This window comes from Dermacentor silvarum, chromosome 1 (assembly GCF_013339745.2).
Source record: "Dermacentor silvarum isolate Dsil-2018 chromosome 1, BIME_Dsil_1.4, whole genome shotgun sequence".
Taxonomy (NCBI): domain Eukaryota; kingdom Metazoa; phylum Arthropoda; class Arachnida; order Ixodida; family Ixodidae; genus Dermacentor; species Dermacentor silvarum.
The window spans coordinates 187,333,427-187,349,944 of NC_051154.1; the positions used below are offsets into that span (position 1 = coordinate 187,333,427).

The 16,518-nt window shown below is 45.9% G+C and overlaps 1 protein-coding gene across 1 annotated transcript in view; it reads left to right on the forward strand.

The window, feature by feature from the left end:
- Positions 1 to 16,518, forward strand: part of LOC119436527 (suppressor of SWI4 1 homolog) — a 38,728-nt gene that overhangs the window by 7,872 nt on the left and 14,338 nt on the right. The window contains exons 4-5 of the mRNA XM_037703396.2: positions 3,289 to 3,365; positions 11,022 to 11,240. Of these exons, the coding sequence (XP_037559324.1) occupies positions 3,289 to 3,365; positions 11,022 to 11,240 (296 nt within the window). The remainder of the gene's footprint in view (positions 1 to 3,288; positions 3,366 to 11,021; positions 11,241 to 16,518) is intronic.

Genomic DNA, 16,518 nt, shown 5'->3' on the forward strand with positions numbered 1-16,518 from the left:
CTCTCTCCTCCTGCGCCGGCGTTCACTCTCTCTTCTGTCAACCGTGGCTCCCCCTATGCGGTGCTGAACTAGCAGGCGCTCGCCGAATGAAACGCTGTGGCTACGTGTCGCTCGCGCTCTTGAACTCGTATTTTGATTGGAATTTTTCGCGTTATATTATGACTGGCTGCCGAAACAACGAGAGGACGCATAAATGCCGTTGCACTTAGATGGCTGTACTATTAGCGGTGATACAGTGAGCCTAGAGCCTCTAAGTTGGGCTTTAACTGAGCCATGCCACGCGCGACCTCGGCGTTGGTTGACCTAGCGCCGTCATCTCAGCATTTCAGTAGCTCCAGTCCCTCGTTGGCCAGCGGCTAACGTGCACAGCGGGCCTCTAACAATGACTACGCTGCGGGAGTGCATGATCCACCAGCTGTATATATGCAGTTGTCTTACAGGTTTCACTGACTAGTGAGCTACCGATCATTCGGCGGAAGCGGTCCGTCGATAATGAGGCTAGTGGCTTTGCTCGCTTGCAGGAAGCCTTACACTACTCTACGCCGCGTCTCGCTTCGCAGATGGAATCCGGAAGAGTCGCTTGCCGTCTGTTTCGCGTGTTCTGCACCCGAATGCCGAGCAACACGGCATCGCGAACACTACGCCTTAAAAGCGCAATGGAGACGCGATGCGTGGTGCCTCCATACACCGCTCGCAATGGTCTGGCACCACGATGGCGGCGGGAGCAAAAAACAAGCAAGAAAAAAAGCGCGCGAGAGCACGTGACAGCATTCGGCCAATCGGAGGGCCGAGCGCCGAAAGAACGGGCAGGAGAGGAGGAAAGCGGCGCATGGCGCTGCTTTTTTTATTGAGGGGCTTTACAACGAGTTTCTCGCATTGAGCGCTGTGGGCAGTTTTCTTTCGTCTGCTGCGGTGCTTCGGATAGTAGCGAAGCAAGCTGGTCACGCCTTTTTAATGTTGGCTGGTGCCTGCATGGTCACACTCTGAAAGTCAGCCGTTTCAAAGCTGAAAGAAAATTAGACGAGGCAAACAAGACAAACATGATAATTTATTTTACGGATGCCTCTTTGTGGAATAGCTATATTAGATAATACTCCGTGTGTAGTGCCCATTTCATTTGTACTCACTACTAATGCTTATTCGAGTTGCTGCAACGCATCGACTGAACAAAGAATCCATAAGTGCGATTAAAGAGCATATTAATTTATAAAGAGCTATCACTCGAGCTATCGCTGGGTCATGAGAATCGACGTGCACAGTAAGCATTTTTTGAAGCGGACAAATCTTTATGAAAAGAGAAGGTGAACAATAGACGGCAGCGTCATTGTTGCTGATGTTTAGATCATTTATCTGATGTGCAGTTAGACCTGCTATAACGAATTCCTGGATAGAACGAAGTTTTTCTATTACCCGCCGTTACTCCATAGAAGCACATGTATTTGAGACCTGTACGTAACGAAGTGGCAGCGGGAGACCCCCTCGAAATCGTGAATTTTCTCCGCCGGACAACCTAGAGATTTCGCCCCAAATTTTGTCATTTTTGCGCGAGAACCAACCAGAAGCACCTTCTCCGCTGTGACGGAGTGCGAAGCGGTGGCAGCGCGCTTGGCGCATTCGAATTCACGGCGACTGCTAGGCGAGAGCGAGTGCACATGTGCTGCGTGCAAGCGTGTGCGAGGCGGGCCTGCATCCCTCGACCCGGCGATCTTGCCGCCGCGGGCGTGACCTTTCCCCCTCCCTTCATTCAAACCCGATCTTGCTGCAGCTGGCCTAGCCCGCCAAGCCGGCACTCTCCTTTTCCAGTTGAAGTTGCCGAAGGAAAAAAAAAAAATGTTTTTTTTTTTTTTTCTACGCGCTGGCAGCACCACTCTTTGGTTACTGCGGAAGTATCTGTGCTTCACTTCACTAACTGACACTAGGTGACACTATATGACGCCATCGTGTTGCTCGCTCTGTTTCTGAGGCGTCGCGCTTGTGCGAAACGACACGCGTCCACGCATCCAGTACCTGGTGTGACATTCCAAGGATGAGTGCTTCGACGAAAACGGAAAACGGGTGTGCGTTAGAATCGAGTAAATACGGTAAGCGTTTTTTTTTTTCGAATTTTCGTGCCGAACCTGCATATAACGAAATCCTCTTTATAATGAAGTTTTTCGGGAATTTGTCAGTTTCGTTATATCCAGGTTTAACTGTATAAATCAATCCAGTCACGTTCCTTCCAGCTGAAAGAAAAGTGGCTGCTTCCATATAAGAATAACGCGAGCTGCTTGCTTCGCAACGATCCAAAACTCTGCAGCAGACGGTAGCAGACGACGAAAGAGCACCGCCCACAGCGCTCACTGCGCCTGCTCGATGCAGCCGCTGGCCGGCGGTGGCGCCAAGCAGATGCCACGAGCTCTAGTATTCCCTTTAACAGTAGACCACTCTATACGTGTGTTTGTTGCAGTGTAGCATACTAAGAGTGGAAAGGGGCCACTGTCACGGGACACAGTATGTAGTCCTTAATTATACATGCGTTCATCCGACACATCTTGTCACATTACGAGCACCAATAAGCCTAATAAGTTTACTGGCAGGCCTTCAGAGCTATTTTGGGCGTGCCAGTGGCAGTTTGAGCCTTTGGGGGCAGTAAAAGGCATTCATTTTTTCTGGCATTTTCGCGCCCCCTAGGGTGTCCGAAAAATCGGACGTTGACTGCATTTACAATTGCAAACATTTTGGGTACCTTTTTGATCTCCCGACGTGTGAAATCATTCATAGGGATGCATTGTTGCAATTGGTGCGCTAGGCAGGATAGGAAATTCATACAGTGGCGAGGAGCAAACTGCAAGAAATTCTTCATAAATGCCTTAGATGGCAGCAGCAATTTTTTTCTTGGTTTCGCACAGTTTCTACAAGATGGCTACACAGTCTTGTATTAGGAAGACCACTTTATTGAGCTTAGCAGCAAGGTGAAAATGGTGGGAATTATGTTTTACACTGCCTGTCAAAAGAGTTGATAAATTCTGTGCTTGCGTGGGATAAGTCTGATACTATTCAAGGCCTTTAAATTAGCATGAGAATGCTATGCGTTTGTTCCTTAGAGCATACCTTGTAGCTGATTTTTCCCAGGGCACTTTCCTTATGTATTCTGCTGATGGAATGGTATTTAAAATGAGGCAATGATCAATCCAAAAGCCGAGAAATTGTATGATTAGACTAAATTTGAATGAAGCCTGTTGCTAGGTAAAGAGCATAAAATTCACAGAAAAAGGTTAAATTCCTATGCTTTTTTTTTTTTTTTTTCAGGTAAAATTGAACACTATAAGGAGATGCCTTCTTCTGAACTATGACTCTACGGATCAGACTATTGATTTTCGCCACTAGTAAGTCTGACATTTATTTTTGTGTGTAATCTACACTCATCAGGTGCATAGTGTGTGCTATCTCATCCTCTAATAACTGGTAATAAGCATTGAATAATTTTTTTGTGACATCCAGTTTCCCACTACTCCTCACAGACTGCACGCCTTTGCATGCAGTCTATATTGGGTGCAATTTGGCTTTACTAATGCTGACGTCATAGCGATGCAAGATTATAGTTATTTGAAAATGGGGAAACAGTGTTCCTTTTATAATTTTATTGAATCGGCGAGGATCAGATTTAGTAACAAACCAGCCTACTTTAGTCAAACGTGGGCAAGGAAACTGTCAAAGGGCATGGCCATACCTTTTCATCTGCTTTTATTTTACCTTTTGTACATTGAGTAACTATGAACTTTGTTATTTGTTTTGCATTCAACTTACCAGGAATCCTTTGATGCGAAATAATTACCAGTGAAAATAATGTTGCAGGATTCTTTTAGTTTGTGGCCTGAGCATGATGCGTTTGAGTAATGCCCCTCCATACACGTTTTCACTGGACAGTTTAGGTAGCACCAAGCTTCCCTCCTCCTCAGTGCTTCTCTGTCGCTCACTTCATAATTTCCTGTGTCGAGTAAAACTTATCAGCTGCTGGTTTCTAGTTGAAGCTGCTTCTGCATTGGGAGGTGCAAGTGTGGGTCTGAACGTGTGAGAGCGAGCAGCAACAAGATGGAAATGGTGTTAGCAATGAATCAGGGAATGGCAGCACACATCCACATCTGGTAATACTACGTTGCAAAAGCAGTCGTGGCGTGCACATGGAGGGGCTTTACATAAGAGCATGGTGCTCTAGTTATATCCATGATAGCTATGCAGGCGCATTAGATTTTGTAAGCAGAATTGGGAGGTAATGCAAGACTATTGTGCAGCATGGTAAAGAGGTGTGCATCCAGATTGCTGGGATTTTTTTTTTCTTTTCCGTCAGTAAGGTTCTTGTGCACTGTATGTGCTTTTTAGCACTATTGTTTGTATAGATGGTGTGCCTGTGTGCTTCTTGAATGTGGACTGCTTTAATCCTTTGAGGGTTTTTGTCGGGCTGATATTGTGTTTTGATATGTTGCACATACCTGACCACACTGGTTGTTGAGAGGTGCTGCCATCTTTATGGAGTCGCACAGACTCATTTGAAGTTGCCTTTCCACTCACCGGAGTATACCGTTCGACTTGTTTTCCTCTAGGTTCTCGCTCACTTGGTCGCACGTGCCATCTGCTACCTTGAAAGCGATATCACCTTTTTTTTAGCTACCGATATCGTGTTCCTGGTCGCTTAGATATTGACCCTTTTCGCAGAGCAGTTCTAGAAAAAAGAGATGGCGCTTTCGGCGGCGCATGGCCTCAAAACGTGACAAGCCGCTGCTTCAAAATATTTGCCAAATAAAAAACAAAGCGCAAACCACATTAATCCTGATTCAATTCGTTGGCGGGAAGTTTGGATAGCTTGAAATACATATTTAGCCCCGCTTTTAGAACAAGCACCATATACACTGCTTGCACCCTTTGGACATAGCTTAATCAGCTCCGAAAGCGCTTTTGCATGTTATCTGAAGCTGTGGCCAATGCTTTCTATCGTCCACCCAGGCACCGTCTACGATATCTTCCGAAACAGAGGCTTGCATAACCGCACCAGCGTCATACACATTTGTTATAAACATGGAGGCAGTTGAGGCAAGCAATGGACTCATCCCCACGTGATCAAACATGGCAGCTCCCACGGGATCGCCGCGAAAAGGGTCAATAGTCTTGCACGGCAGAAGTTTAGATATATTAATAAGCTTTTTTTTGCCTTCCGTTGTGGCTATTTATTCAGTTGCAGTTCACATATTCCCATACACTGGCGTGCGTGCAGTCACAGTTTTGGTATGAATGCTTGCAGTCATACCAAAACTGCTCAGCATTTTTTCTTACTTGGAGTAAGAACCAAGTACCAAGTTGGAATCAACAGATGACAGCTCCTTGTCGGATGAAAAATTTCCAACGAACAGATCAGGGACTGAGTGCGATGCGACCGGAACATCTCGCAAATATTGTTTGCAATAAATTTTTGCTGTGTTCATAAAGTTTTCAATCATCTCGTACTACTGAAAACTACCATTTCAAAAATATACGATGGAGGCACTCTTTCCGCAATAAAAAATTCGACCCTCAAATTAATTTTATTGCATTAATGAAATGTGTGACATGCAAATTTTTTAGAAAAGTAGCCTTCTTATCCAAGTACCATATATGCACGTGGGAGGGCTGCACTTTTTCCTTGTATTTGAGTGCTAACTTATTGTGTGCAGCCTATACAAAAGTAAATCGTTAATAAATATGCATCTGGTTTGAAAAAAAAAGACGTGCTTGCTGCCATATGCAACGACCTTGGGATGGCTTTATTCTACAGCTTCGTTGCTGATTCATTCAATAACATGGGCGGGAACAGCCGTAGTCTGGTACACCGCGAATGCACTGTTAAAAAGTGAAACTGTCCTTTGACATTGCGCTACATGTAAAGTTATGCAATGGGAGTAAAAAGAAAGGTATCTACTGCAGTTTTCATCCCAAATGAGTGTTTTTGTTGCTATAGAGAACACATAGCTTTCAGGTGGTGTTAGAGCAGCGGAAGCTCAGTCTCATTAGCCAAAACAGCTACAGTACATATAAAGTGCGGAGCCCGTGAGTGTCATGTTCCTATACATGCCCATGTAGGGGCGCATTTCCAGGAATGTTACATGAACAGCATTGCCCATGGAAAGTAGCGTACTTACTTTACAAGAATTTGTATGCGCAATAACAAGTCATGGTGCACGAGGGCACAAATTGCCACTACTTAGTCAATGAGCTTCTTTCGAATCAACTGCAGAAGCAACAAAAGAGGAGACCAACTTACCTCTATGCACCACATTGATACTGCGCTGTTCAATATCGGAAGCTGTCCTCGAACACTGGCTCGAACATCATTCCACGCATAAGGTTGTGTGATGAAAAAAAAAAAAATATCTCTCAATGACTGTTGACAATAAGCGTTAGCATTAAATCAATCTAGGCACCGTCGAAACGATTATGTATGAGGTGTGTACTGCAGCGAGGCTCCTCATTCGTGCTTCCTGAAGAACACTCGGCACCATCTAGCGCAGCCACCGCAAAGCCTGGGGTGGCATTCGGAATGCATGGTGCACCGGTACGTGTGATCGCTGAGAAATGCATTATGTGACAACCGGGCTCCTCTCTTGTGCTTCTTTCTGAACAGGCTGTGCCATCTAGTGTCTCTGCCAAGAAGTCCGCATGTGGCCTTCGAGACAAAAAGCATGGTGCGCCGAGGCCTGCGAAAGCTCAGAATTGTTCCCTCACTTGCCGCACATGAATGTGCGGCAAGTGACCCAAGTTGGCGAGAGGTTCATTGAAGAGTGGCACATGTCCAGTGCATTCTTGGTGCAGCTTGCTAAAGCGTTGGCGTGAAAGGCGTTCATTGAAAAGTGGCACATACCCAGGGCATTTGTGGCGTAGCCTGCAAATGCGTCGAGTTGCTGTCCATGAGGAATCCTTAATGACGTTTGTTCCATTCCGCTCAGCATCGGAGAAAATCAAGGGGATCTTTTTCATCATTGTAGAGTGGCACATACCTTCTGTAAAATTCCGAGCAAGTGCCCCCCTCCCCCTTGCTCCACGCCCAGGCAACACTGGCCTGCCACATCCAGTCCGTGAAAATAATAACAAATTCGGCGAATTGCACTGGGGTGCCCCGATGCGCCGTTTCATCCTATCATGGTTGCACCCGGCCGGTCCACAAACCACAGCAAGATCTGCCAGTCACATAGTACAGAGGATTTCGCTGCGGCATAGCAACTTGACCACTCGGCGACAGAGGAGTGGTTGCAGCTACGCTCTGGCGTCGCCAGCAGCTTCACCGCTGCTGATCACTCCAATATCGCTGAGCAACCGATATTGTCGCTAGGCCTTTTCCAGTTCACTTCGAATCTGTAGCAGACGGCGCTTCGGAACTAACTGCCTACGCTCCCAAGCAGCAATGTATTGTTACCATTGTTGTCGCTTTATCCTCTCCTCAAAATAATTTCACACGAAGAAGAAAAACATGCTGATATTAGCGGCGCCGCTAGCTGCGATGCGAGCATGGCCGAGCCGAGGTTCGCTGTCCGCCGTCGGTAGCCATGTACTACAGCTGCGCTTGACTTGTATTGGAACTCTCGTTATGCTAAACGTTTGACCGTGGCCATGGTTTGTAATCAAGTGAACATTACCTGTAACTTTGCTCTAGCAGATGTCATTTTGGCTGGAATAGAAGCTGCATAACCGATGTTTGTGTCGCCGGTGCAGCGTCGATGCGCTATTTCTGCAGTTCTTTCGGTGGTTTTTAGAGTGATAAACTGCACTGACAAATCTTTGACTTAATGAAGTTCATGTTAAATAAAATTTGAATTCCATTCCCACTGCATTTTTTTTTACCGTGGCAGGAAAATTTTGTCATCGCCATCTTGAATTTTGCTTCCATTCCGCAATAGCCCCCCCCACAACTTTGCCGGTAATTTCGACGTAAGGGGGGGGGGGGGTGCTTGCTCGGAATTTTACGGCAGCTGCCAAAGTTGGTGTCAAAGAAGTTCATTGAAGAGCGGCATGTTGGCGCTCTTTGGCCACATCTGGCCCTTGCGCCAATAAACTCCACTAATCATCATCGAAGAGCGGCCTGTACCCAGTGACCTACGTTGGCATCAAAGAGGTTCATTGAAGACCAGCACAGACCAAATGGCAGATACCCAGTGGTGCCTGCCCAGTCCCGCATCTATAGTAACCCATGTCGGCGTGAAAGAGCTTCGTTGAAGAGAGGCACGTATGTGCACATTCGCACACTCGGTGCCCCAAGTTGATCCGGTGTTTGGTTTCGAACCCTGTTACCTCAGCATGAAGGCAGTATTTTAGCGCTTAGGTTTGCTAGGTTTGCTCTATTTCACGTGAGTGTTAGGTTGTTAGGTTTGCTCTATTTTCACGCGAGTGTTTCTTTAGAAAAGCTAACGATGCTTTGTCAGCCGTTTTTAATGAGCATAGGTCAGTTTCCTTGCCTAAAGTAAAAGCACGTGCGGTGCAACTTTGCAAGAACCTGGGTCTTGATAAACTGCGCAAAGGTATCGAAAAATCTGATAGCATGTCATTAGATGTATTCTTCAGTGCCAAAACACACAAGGAGGGGATACCTTTTAGAGTCATCATTTCGGAGCAAGGCACGTGGCAAAAGCAAGTCGCGTTCCTATCTAAATGGCAGGTTGAAATGGCTGGAAATAAAAGATCCATTTCTGGGGGGGGGTAAAGAATTCTAATGAAGTGATTGAATTTGTGAAGCCCCGCACAGACGTTGGGATGAAAGCCTTTTCAGTTGATGTGACAGATCTATATTATTCCTTGCCACATGATTTGTTACGTTGCGTCGAGGAATGCATTGATGAATACGGATTCGTTAAGTTTTCTTTGAAGCTGGTAATTCCGTCGACAGTTTTCTAGAAATGCTTAACTTTTATCTCTGTTCGACATTCATTCAATAGAATAGCATTCCCTTGTTACAAAAGAAAGGAGTCTGTATCGGCTCCTGTCTTGCACCGATGTTAAGTGATTTGTTCTTAGCAAAAATTCACCGTGACCTGTCCCATCGCCTAGAATTTTTTAGCAAATGCGTGCAAATCTTTAGATATGTAGATGATTTTATTGTGTTCCTGGATTGCTCCTTTGAGCAGCTACAAGAAGAGTGTGATGACATCGTATCAGCTATACGTAATTGTCTTTTTCCCCTTGTAGTGACTGTCAAAATGCCTGCTAACGGTACCATTAGGTTCCTAGACGTGAAATTAGTGTTCACTGATCACCGCACATGTTGGTCTTATGCACCCAGACCTAACAAAGCGCTTTTAGCATTTCATTTTAACCATTCTAAATTGATAAAACGTAGTATTACTAAGATGTGCTTTAATAACGCACTTGATAAGTCTTGCTGCCATTTAGTGCCATCCAGCTTCAACGAACAAGTTTCAAGGCTTTTAAAGTCCGGTTACCCAACTGATATGTTGGTGTCGGTCGCAGAGGCTGTCCTTCGACGCAAGAAAACCGTTGTTGGTTCTTCCAACGCGGATGCTAGGCCTCCTTTTTAGAAGCGTAATGTAGCAGTTATCCCTTATATCCATCAAGTGTCGCACAATCTGAAGAAACTAGCTGCTTGGGACAATGTACAAGTTGTTTTCTCAGCACCTAGCAAGCTGGGTAGGTTATGTAGGACTACTGACCCGACTGAGAAAGTAAAGAAAAGCTGCAAAAAGCAACACAAGAATGTGTTCACTGAGTGCAGATCGGGCATCGTTTATCGCATTCCGTTGAAGTGCGGCCGATGTTACGTTGGGCAGACGGGACGCTGCGCGAATGAACGGCTCAAGGAGCATAACTACAAAGTTAACAAAGTGCCTTCAGGTGGTTTTCTAGCTATTCATTGTCATACTTGTGGGTGTTTCCCTCTCTTTGACAAAACGCAGATAGTTGGAAGTAGCAAGTGTGAACTAACCCGTCTAATAATCAAGAGTGAGCAGATAAACTATCATGGGGACTCTTGTATTAGTAAGACTTCCCTAGCGTTGAGTGACAAGGAACTTGCTTTTTTGCGCGTGTACTAGTAAATTTTCATTGCTTTTTGCACGCCCTGTTTTGTCACCCTGCTCCTTGCGAGCAATGCGGCTCACGTGGTCGGTGACGTACTTCCATGACACTATATTGTTCGGCGTGGTCAAGGCAATAAACTTCATTGTTGTGAGTAGCGCCTGTGTGTTCGTACGTCACCTTCTTTGTTCTCGTCCTTACTAAGCGCTGAAATACTGCCTTCATGATGAACCAGCAAGCCCATCTTGCCACTCTGTTACCTCAGCACAGCAGCCTGATGTGCTAACCACACAACCACAGACTACCCAGTGACCTAGTAGGGCAGAAAAACGGTTAGATACAAGTGTAGATAGATAGATAGCCCCTGTAAAGTGCCTGAAGTACCCTAAGAAGGCAAACATATTAAAGCGTTCACGCGAAATATGGACACAATCTTGCAGTCAGTAGCTGTACTTTTCAGGCAGCGCAGGAGCCACGTAACCTTGCTGCACTATTGTGCACAGGAAATGCAAAAAGCCTTAGTACAGAGTGCACCCTTTAACCCATACTTTGCTACAAATAGATGTTCTTGGTATGTTCAGATGTAAAGAACGAGCCCCATACGTCGATCTCATGTATGTAGCTTTCTTGTTATACTTGTCACTAAATTTCAACACAGCAGCGGCGCTGTATTCGAAAAGCTGCAAGGGTGGAAAGTAGAACAGGATGAGCCATGGGGTACTGTAAAACAAATTTTATGATGCCACGAACACTAATTTGACAAGCTTTCTGCAACAAATTGAAAAGGATGCAGATACACCTTAAGCAGCTCGTCAAGGTAGCTCAGTGCAAGCTGCACTACTTGATGAGAGGTGTGCTCTTGGGAAAGGGGAGGGCATGCCATGCATGGATGATTTCATAAATGTTTTTAATATGTAGGTGCAAGTTTAGACACAAGAATGCGCAGTATCTTGAGTGATTTGAAATTGGAAAGGTCATGTTGCATTGTGCAGTACCATCAAGGTGGCTCCGTGTGGTATCAACCGGGCTGTGAAGAAACTTGTGCAAAGCAAGGTCCCAGACTTGGGACACCTGCGAGACATCAGTGAGTACGTGGACCAGGGAGGGCTGTCAGAGAGTGAAGCCGAGCTGGATGGTGCTTCTAACCAAGTCGTCTTGCCCCAGAAGATCTGCAGCAGGGGAAATGTGCTTAACCAGCAGAGCTCTGTCCGGTGAGTGTATTCCTGTTATCAGACATCTTGTATCATGCTCAAAGAGTAGGAAAAAAAAAAGAGATGCTCCTTAAGGCACTTCTAAAGTTCTTGCCAAACTAGGTTCCATTTTATTCTAGGCTTGCTGTATTTCTTAAATTGTCTTGTTCATAAACAGTCATGGTGATGTATAAACTTGATGCCATAATCCCCGCCTTCTCAGCTGGATTTCTAGTTTTCTCTTCGATCGATCTCAGTTTGTGTCCTTTAACAAAGCTAATTCCAGGGTGACAGAGGTGCCCTCAGGAGTGCCACAAGGTTCCGTGCTGGGTCCGTTGCTTTTCTTGATCTGAAATGATTTGCCTCGTCACATAACCTCAAATATACATTTGTATGCTGATGACTGTGTATTATATCATAAAAGTTCCTGCTTTCAGGACCATTTACAGCTTCAAATATAATTTTCTCATTTTAGCTCTTGGTGCGCTACCTGGCAAATGACAATTAACATTCGTAAAACAGTTGTTATGACTTTCATTAATAAAAGGACGCCTTCCGTTTTCACTTACAAAGTAATAATACTCCAATTCAAATCATTAGTGAATATAAATACCTTGGGTCTTATTTTCACACCAAGCATGTCTTGGTCGAAGCACATAGATTTAATATCCTCAAAGGCATTGAAAAAGTTGGGTTACCTATCTGTGCCGCACATTGACCACAGCGCCAAGGGATACTAAACTACTGATGTATAAATTGCTAATCTGGCCTATACTAGAGTATGCTTCTCCTGTCTTGAATTCGCACAAACAATGCGACATTAATCAGATTGAGACCATCCAAAACAAAGCGATCTGCTTCATATGCCGTAGGTACGATAAGGATTTTTCACCTTCTATAGCGCGTTCATCCTTAGGCTTAGAACCGCTCTCAGATCGCCGACGCACGGAATCACTGAAGTTTTTGCATTGCATTATTAACTCCTCTTGCCATATATCTTCAGATAATTGCCTAACTCCTGCAAAACCATCTAATACTAGAAGTTACCATCACCTAAACATCGCGCCTTATTTTGCCCGTACAGACACTTTTAAATGCAGTCAATTTCCCTGTGTAATTGAATACTGGAATTGTTTGCTTGGTCCTACTCATTCTCTTCCTTTAATCTTATCCTTAGCAACCATTGAATAGTTTTGGTTTGTATTGTTCGTATTGCCTTTATTATTTCTTATTTATCATTCCTCTGCTTTTCATACCCACTCCTGCAATAGCCCAATAGGGCTGCAGTATGTACAAATAAATAAAATAAAATAAAATAAGGTGCACAGGATTGGCATCTTGTTCTGGTAGTGCAGGGGCATGATTGCAGATTTGTTCTAAACGCGTGTTCCGTTTGTGTCCAGTTTGGACTCATGTGATTGGCCTAGCCTCGCGACGCTGTAAGGCGCCGGGCGTGTCTGACAACGTCACACTGCCTAGGCCAGTTGTGTGAGGCGAAATTGAACGCAAACTGAACACGTGTTTCGAACAACAATTTCCGATCGTGCCCCAGGTTTCATCATTGAGATAAACTAAAGTACATACTATGTTTGTTACCATAGCTGTCACTTATTCAAACCTTGTTGTCTCTTTACTTCCTCTGCCTTGTACATAGAAATTATGTATTTTTTCACATATAATCCACACCCTCAATTGGTGAAATCGCACATAGAGCCCGCGGAAATAACTGGATGCAGCAACGCTCAAATCTTTGCAAAAAACTGTCTCCATTCACATATGCAGACTCGTCCACGTATGTTTAGCTGGTGGCTCTGTTCATGGCCAAGCAATAAACATAACGGGTGCTTGTCTCGGGCAGCTGCTTTCCGATCTGCCGCTTACTGATGTACACGGTGACCGCAGCTTGCATTAAATACGGATTGCCACCACACAAAAGAGATGTAGCACGCGGCCTCTTTTGTTGCCTGCACAACTAACAATTTAAGTTGCAGCGTTTGGAAAAGGGATATAATTCTCTTGAGCTCGTCCTTCCCGATCGTGAGTGAACGAACAGTACAATCAATTAAATTCGGGGGTTTTGCGTGCCAAAACCACGATATCATTATGAGGCACGCTGTAATGGAGGGTCTCAGGAATAATTTTGACCACCATGCACAAAAATGCAAGTACACGGTAACAACTGTATTCTTGCATTTCGCCCCTATCGAAATGCGGCCGCCGTGGCCGGGAATCGAGCTCGCGTCGTCGAGTTTAGCGGTGCAACACGTATGCCTTTACCGCTGAGCTAACACGGCAGGTGTTACTGTATGATTCAACTACCTGACACGTCTAAACAAACGGCCATGCGCTAAATACAGGCATATTACTATTGTGTTTTTATCAAGTGGTTGTGATATTGCATGTGAATGCGAAAGTACGTGACTTACACGACTCGGAGCACTGCAGTTACAGTAGCCGACCGATTTTCCGGACTTTGCGGGGACTGAAAAATAGTCCAAAAAATCGAACAGTCCGAAAAGTATCAGGCTTAGAACAGCTTAAGAAAAATGGCGCAGTTTTGCCCAAAAGGCGGAGCATCGATTGCGATAGCAAATTAATAAGACAGCTATACGAAGTAAGGATGTTAGTTTTATCGGCCGTATAAAGTTGTAAATATGCGCTTACTAACTAAATAAGCACGGTGTCATGCGCGCACAGGTCACATGAACACATCTCGCTCGATGACTGCGGAAACTCGTTAAAACGCTGGAGTTAGAAAGCGCGCCCGAAGCAGCGGGCAAATTGGCCTTTCTCGCTTCAACGCGAACGTCGGAAAAAAAAAGTACATACGAAGCTACGGACACTCGGCGCACGCCCTTTGTACCCATCGCAGATCGCTTTCAAGATACGGTGCCTGCGTGGTAGCTCCGTCGGCAGCAGCCACAAGGGCTGAACGCAGCTACTATGTGGTTCGTTTGGAAAGGAAAGGTTGGCGCTATCTTCTGCAGTCCTTGAGGGAGCGGGGCTCAGCGCCAACGGGGACGGGAAAGTGGGAGAAAAAAGAGGTAAAAAAAACGTAGCTCACCAACGTCTCTGTCGCCTTCTCCCTCCCTGTGCACTGCGAGCCAACGAAGTCCGCGCGCTTCCGGCCGCCTTCCTCTCTCCCATAGAGTTTATTAACCTATGCTCTCCCGTGTGCGTTGCCGGCTCTCGCAAGCTTTCACCCGCACACAGCGTATGGCGCAACCGAATCTTAAAGTAAAAAAAAAAATGGATTCCACTTATGTGAATATGACGATAGTGCTGAGCTGACCAAAAAAAAAAAGCAAGTGCCCCTTTTTGGAACGTTTTGTCAATCAAGGAAGAGCGGGCATGGCCCGCTCTTCCTTGAGTGGCAGTGGCCCCCTGTGTAGCGGACAGGCTACACAGGGGGCCACTGGAAGCCAAGCCAGCGGAAAATCCAACTTGGCGGCTCCCAAGATCGGGTTGCGTGGCTCGGAGCGAGCGATTTAGTCCGGAAAATCGAACATTGGCACCTAGATTCATCCGAAAAATCGGTCACGAAAATGCATTAGCTCTATGGGAACCCTAACGGTACATCTATGAAGTCCGGAATATCCAACAAGTTCAAATATTTGGAGTCCGAAAAATCCGTCGGCTACTGTATCCGTGCTTGTCGTCTGTCCTTCTCGTATCACCTTCCCGGAATTCTGTAGGACTTCACGGGTGCCTTTAGAGCTTTCGAGGCTGTTGTGGCAATCAGCAACACAGCAGTATTGCGTGCCACTTTTCCTGGTTGATGAGGTCGCGCTGGTCCAGCGACGATCTTGGACACTTCCATCCGTCCGACAGGGGAGCATTCGGCGCTGGTGCCGCGTGGGCAAACTTTAGGTTGCCTCATCTATACGCATAGATAGCGATCGCGATTTCCTCTGCAGTTGTTACAGCGAACGGTAGTTTCGTTATGACTCGGTACGTGCGTCGGCCACGTGCCTTAAGCACCACAAAGTTGCCGTTCATAATCGTGTCAATAGCGGTCGCGATTGAGACAAATAGTTGTTTCGGTTTGACTCGGTGCCAAGGTGTTGAGGTTGAAGAGCACCGGCTACATCGCGATGGACGTGCAATCTGTGGCGGTCAGTTTACTGGCGAAAAAATAATCGGAATGTGTGCGCGGTAGTGTAAAGCGTGTCGCAAATGATGGTGCGCGCCGCGGCACGAAGGAAGGGGCTGCGAAGGAAGTCGCGAGGCCTTGATCGCCGCTGCGAGAGCCAATCAGTCACGAGATGACGAGAATTACAGCTTCCGCACTGCTTTTGTGCAAAATAACAAAAGGATTTGCTCATCCATAACACTAATAAAATCGTGATGACATAAGCATTTGCTTATATTTTTCTGGATACCCTGATAATTTGGCATTCGGTTAATTCGGACATTTTTTTTTTCAGTCCCGTGAAATTCGAAATAACTAGGTTTTACTGTAATTTGTGATATATACTATTCGAACTATTCGATTCAAAATTATTCGACCAAATCACTATTCGCTTTGAACCCCAAATTCACTATTCGCACATCCCTACTGAAGAGGACACAGGGCTTTCCTTGGGTGGGCTTCTTGGGCTATCACTTTCGCGAAATTTCACATGACTCGGCACATAAAACGTCCCTGACAAGTGTTTCTGGCGCTGTCCTAAGCTTGCAGTCAGCGCCAAGAGAGCTGTCGGAAGTATACTTCGAGGGTGCCGATACATTATAGTGCCGGGACGAGCCGAGTCTCGCGAAAGCGAAACTATCTCCAAAAGGAATCGCCCGAGAATTGTCATCTTCCATGCCGTCGAGCTTGTTTGAGATTTAAGTACTTCTTAAAAGACCACACAATCATTTCATTCGGGGTCAGTACCAGGCGACTTCATGTTGCACAGAGCCTTCCCAACTGGCCTCCCGCTGGTCCCGCCATCCGCAAATTATCGACTCCTTGACGTCGATGCACCGAGCCGCGACGGACTTTCCCAACTCCATGGCCACCAGAATTGCTCGTCTCTCAAAGCAACCATCATACCGAATGCGCTGCGTCGCCAAAACGTCACCCGCCGTGGTTGCTCGGTGGCTATGGTGTTGGGCTGCTGAGCACGAGGTCGCGGGATCGAATCCCGGCCACAGCGGCCTCATTTCGATGGGGGCGAAATGTGAAAACACCCGTGTACTTAGATTTAGGTGCACGTTAACCCAGGTGATCCAAATTTCCGGAGTCCCCCATTACGGCGTGCCTAATCAGATCGTGGTTTTAGAATGTTTAATTTAATTTAATTTTTTTTGCCAT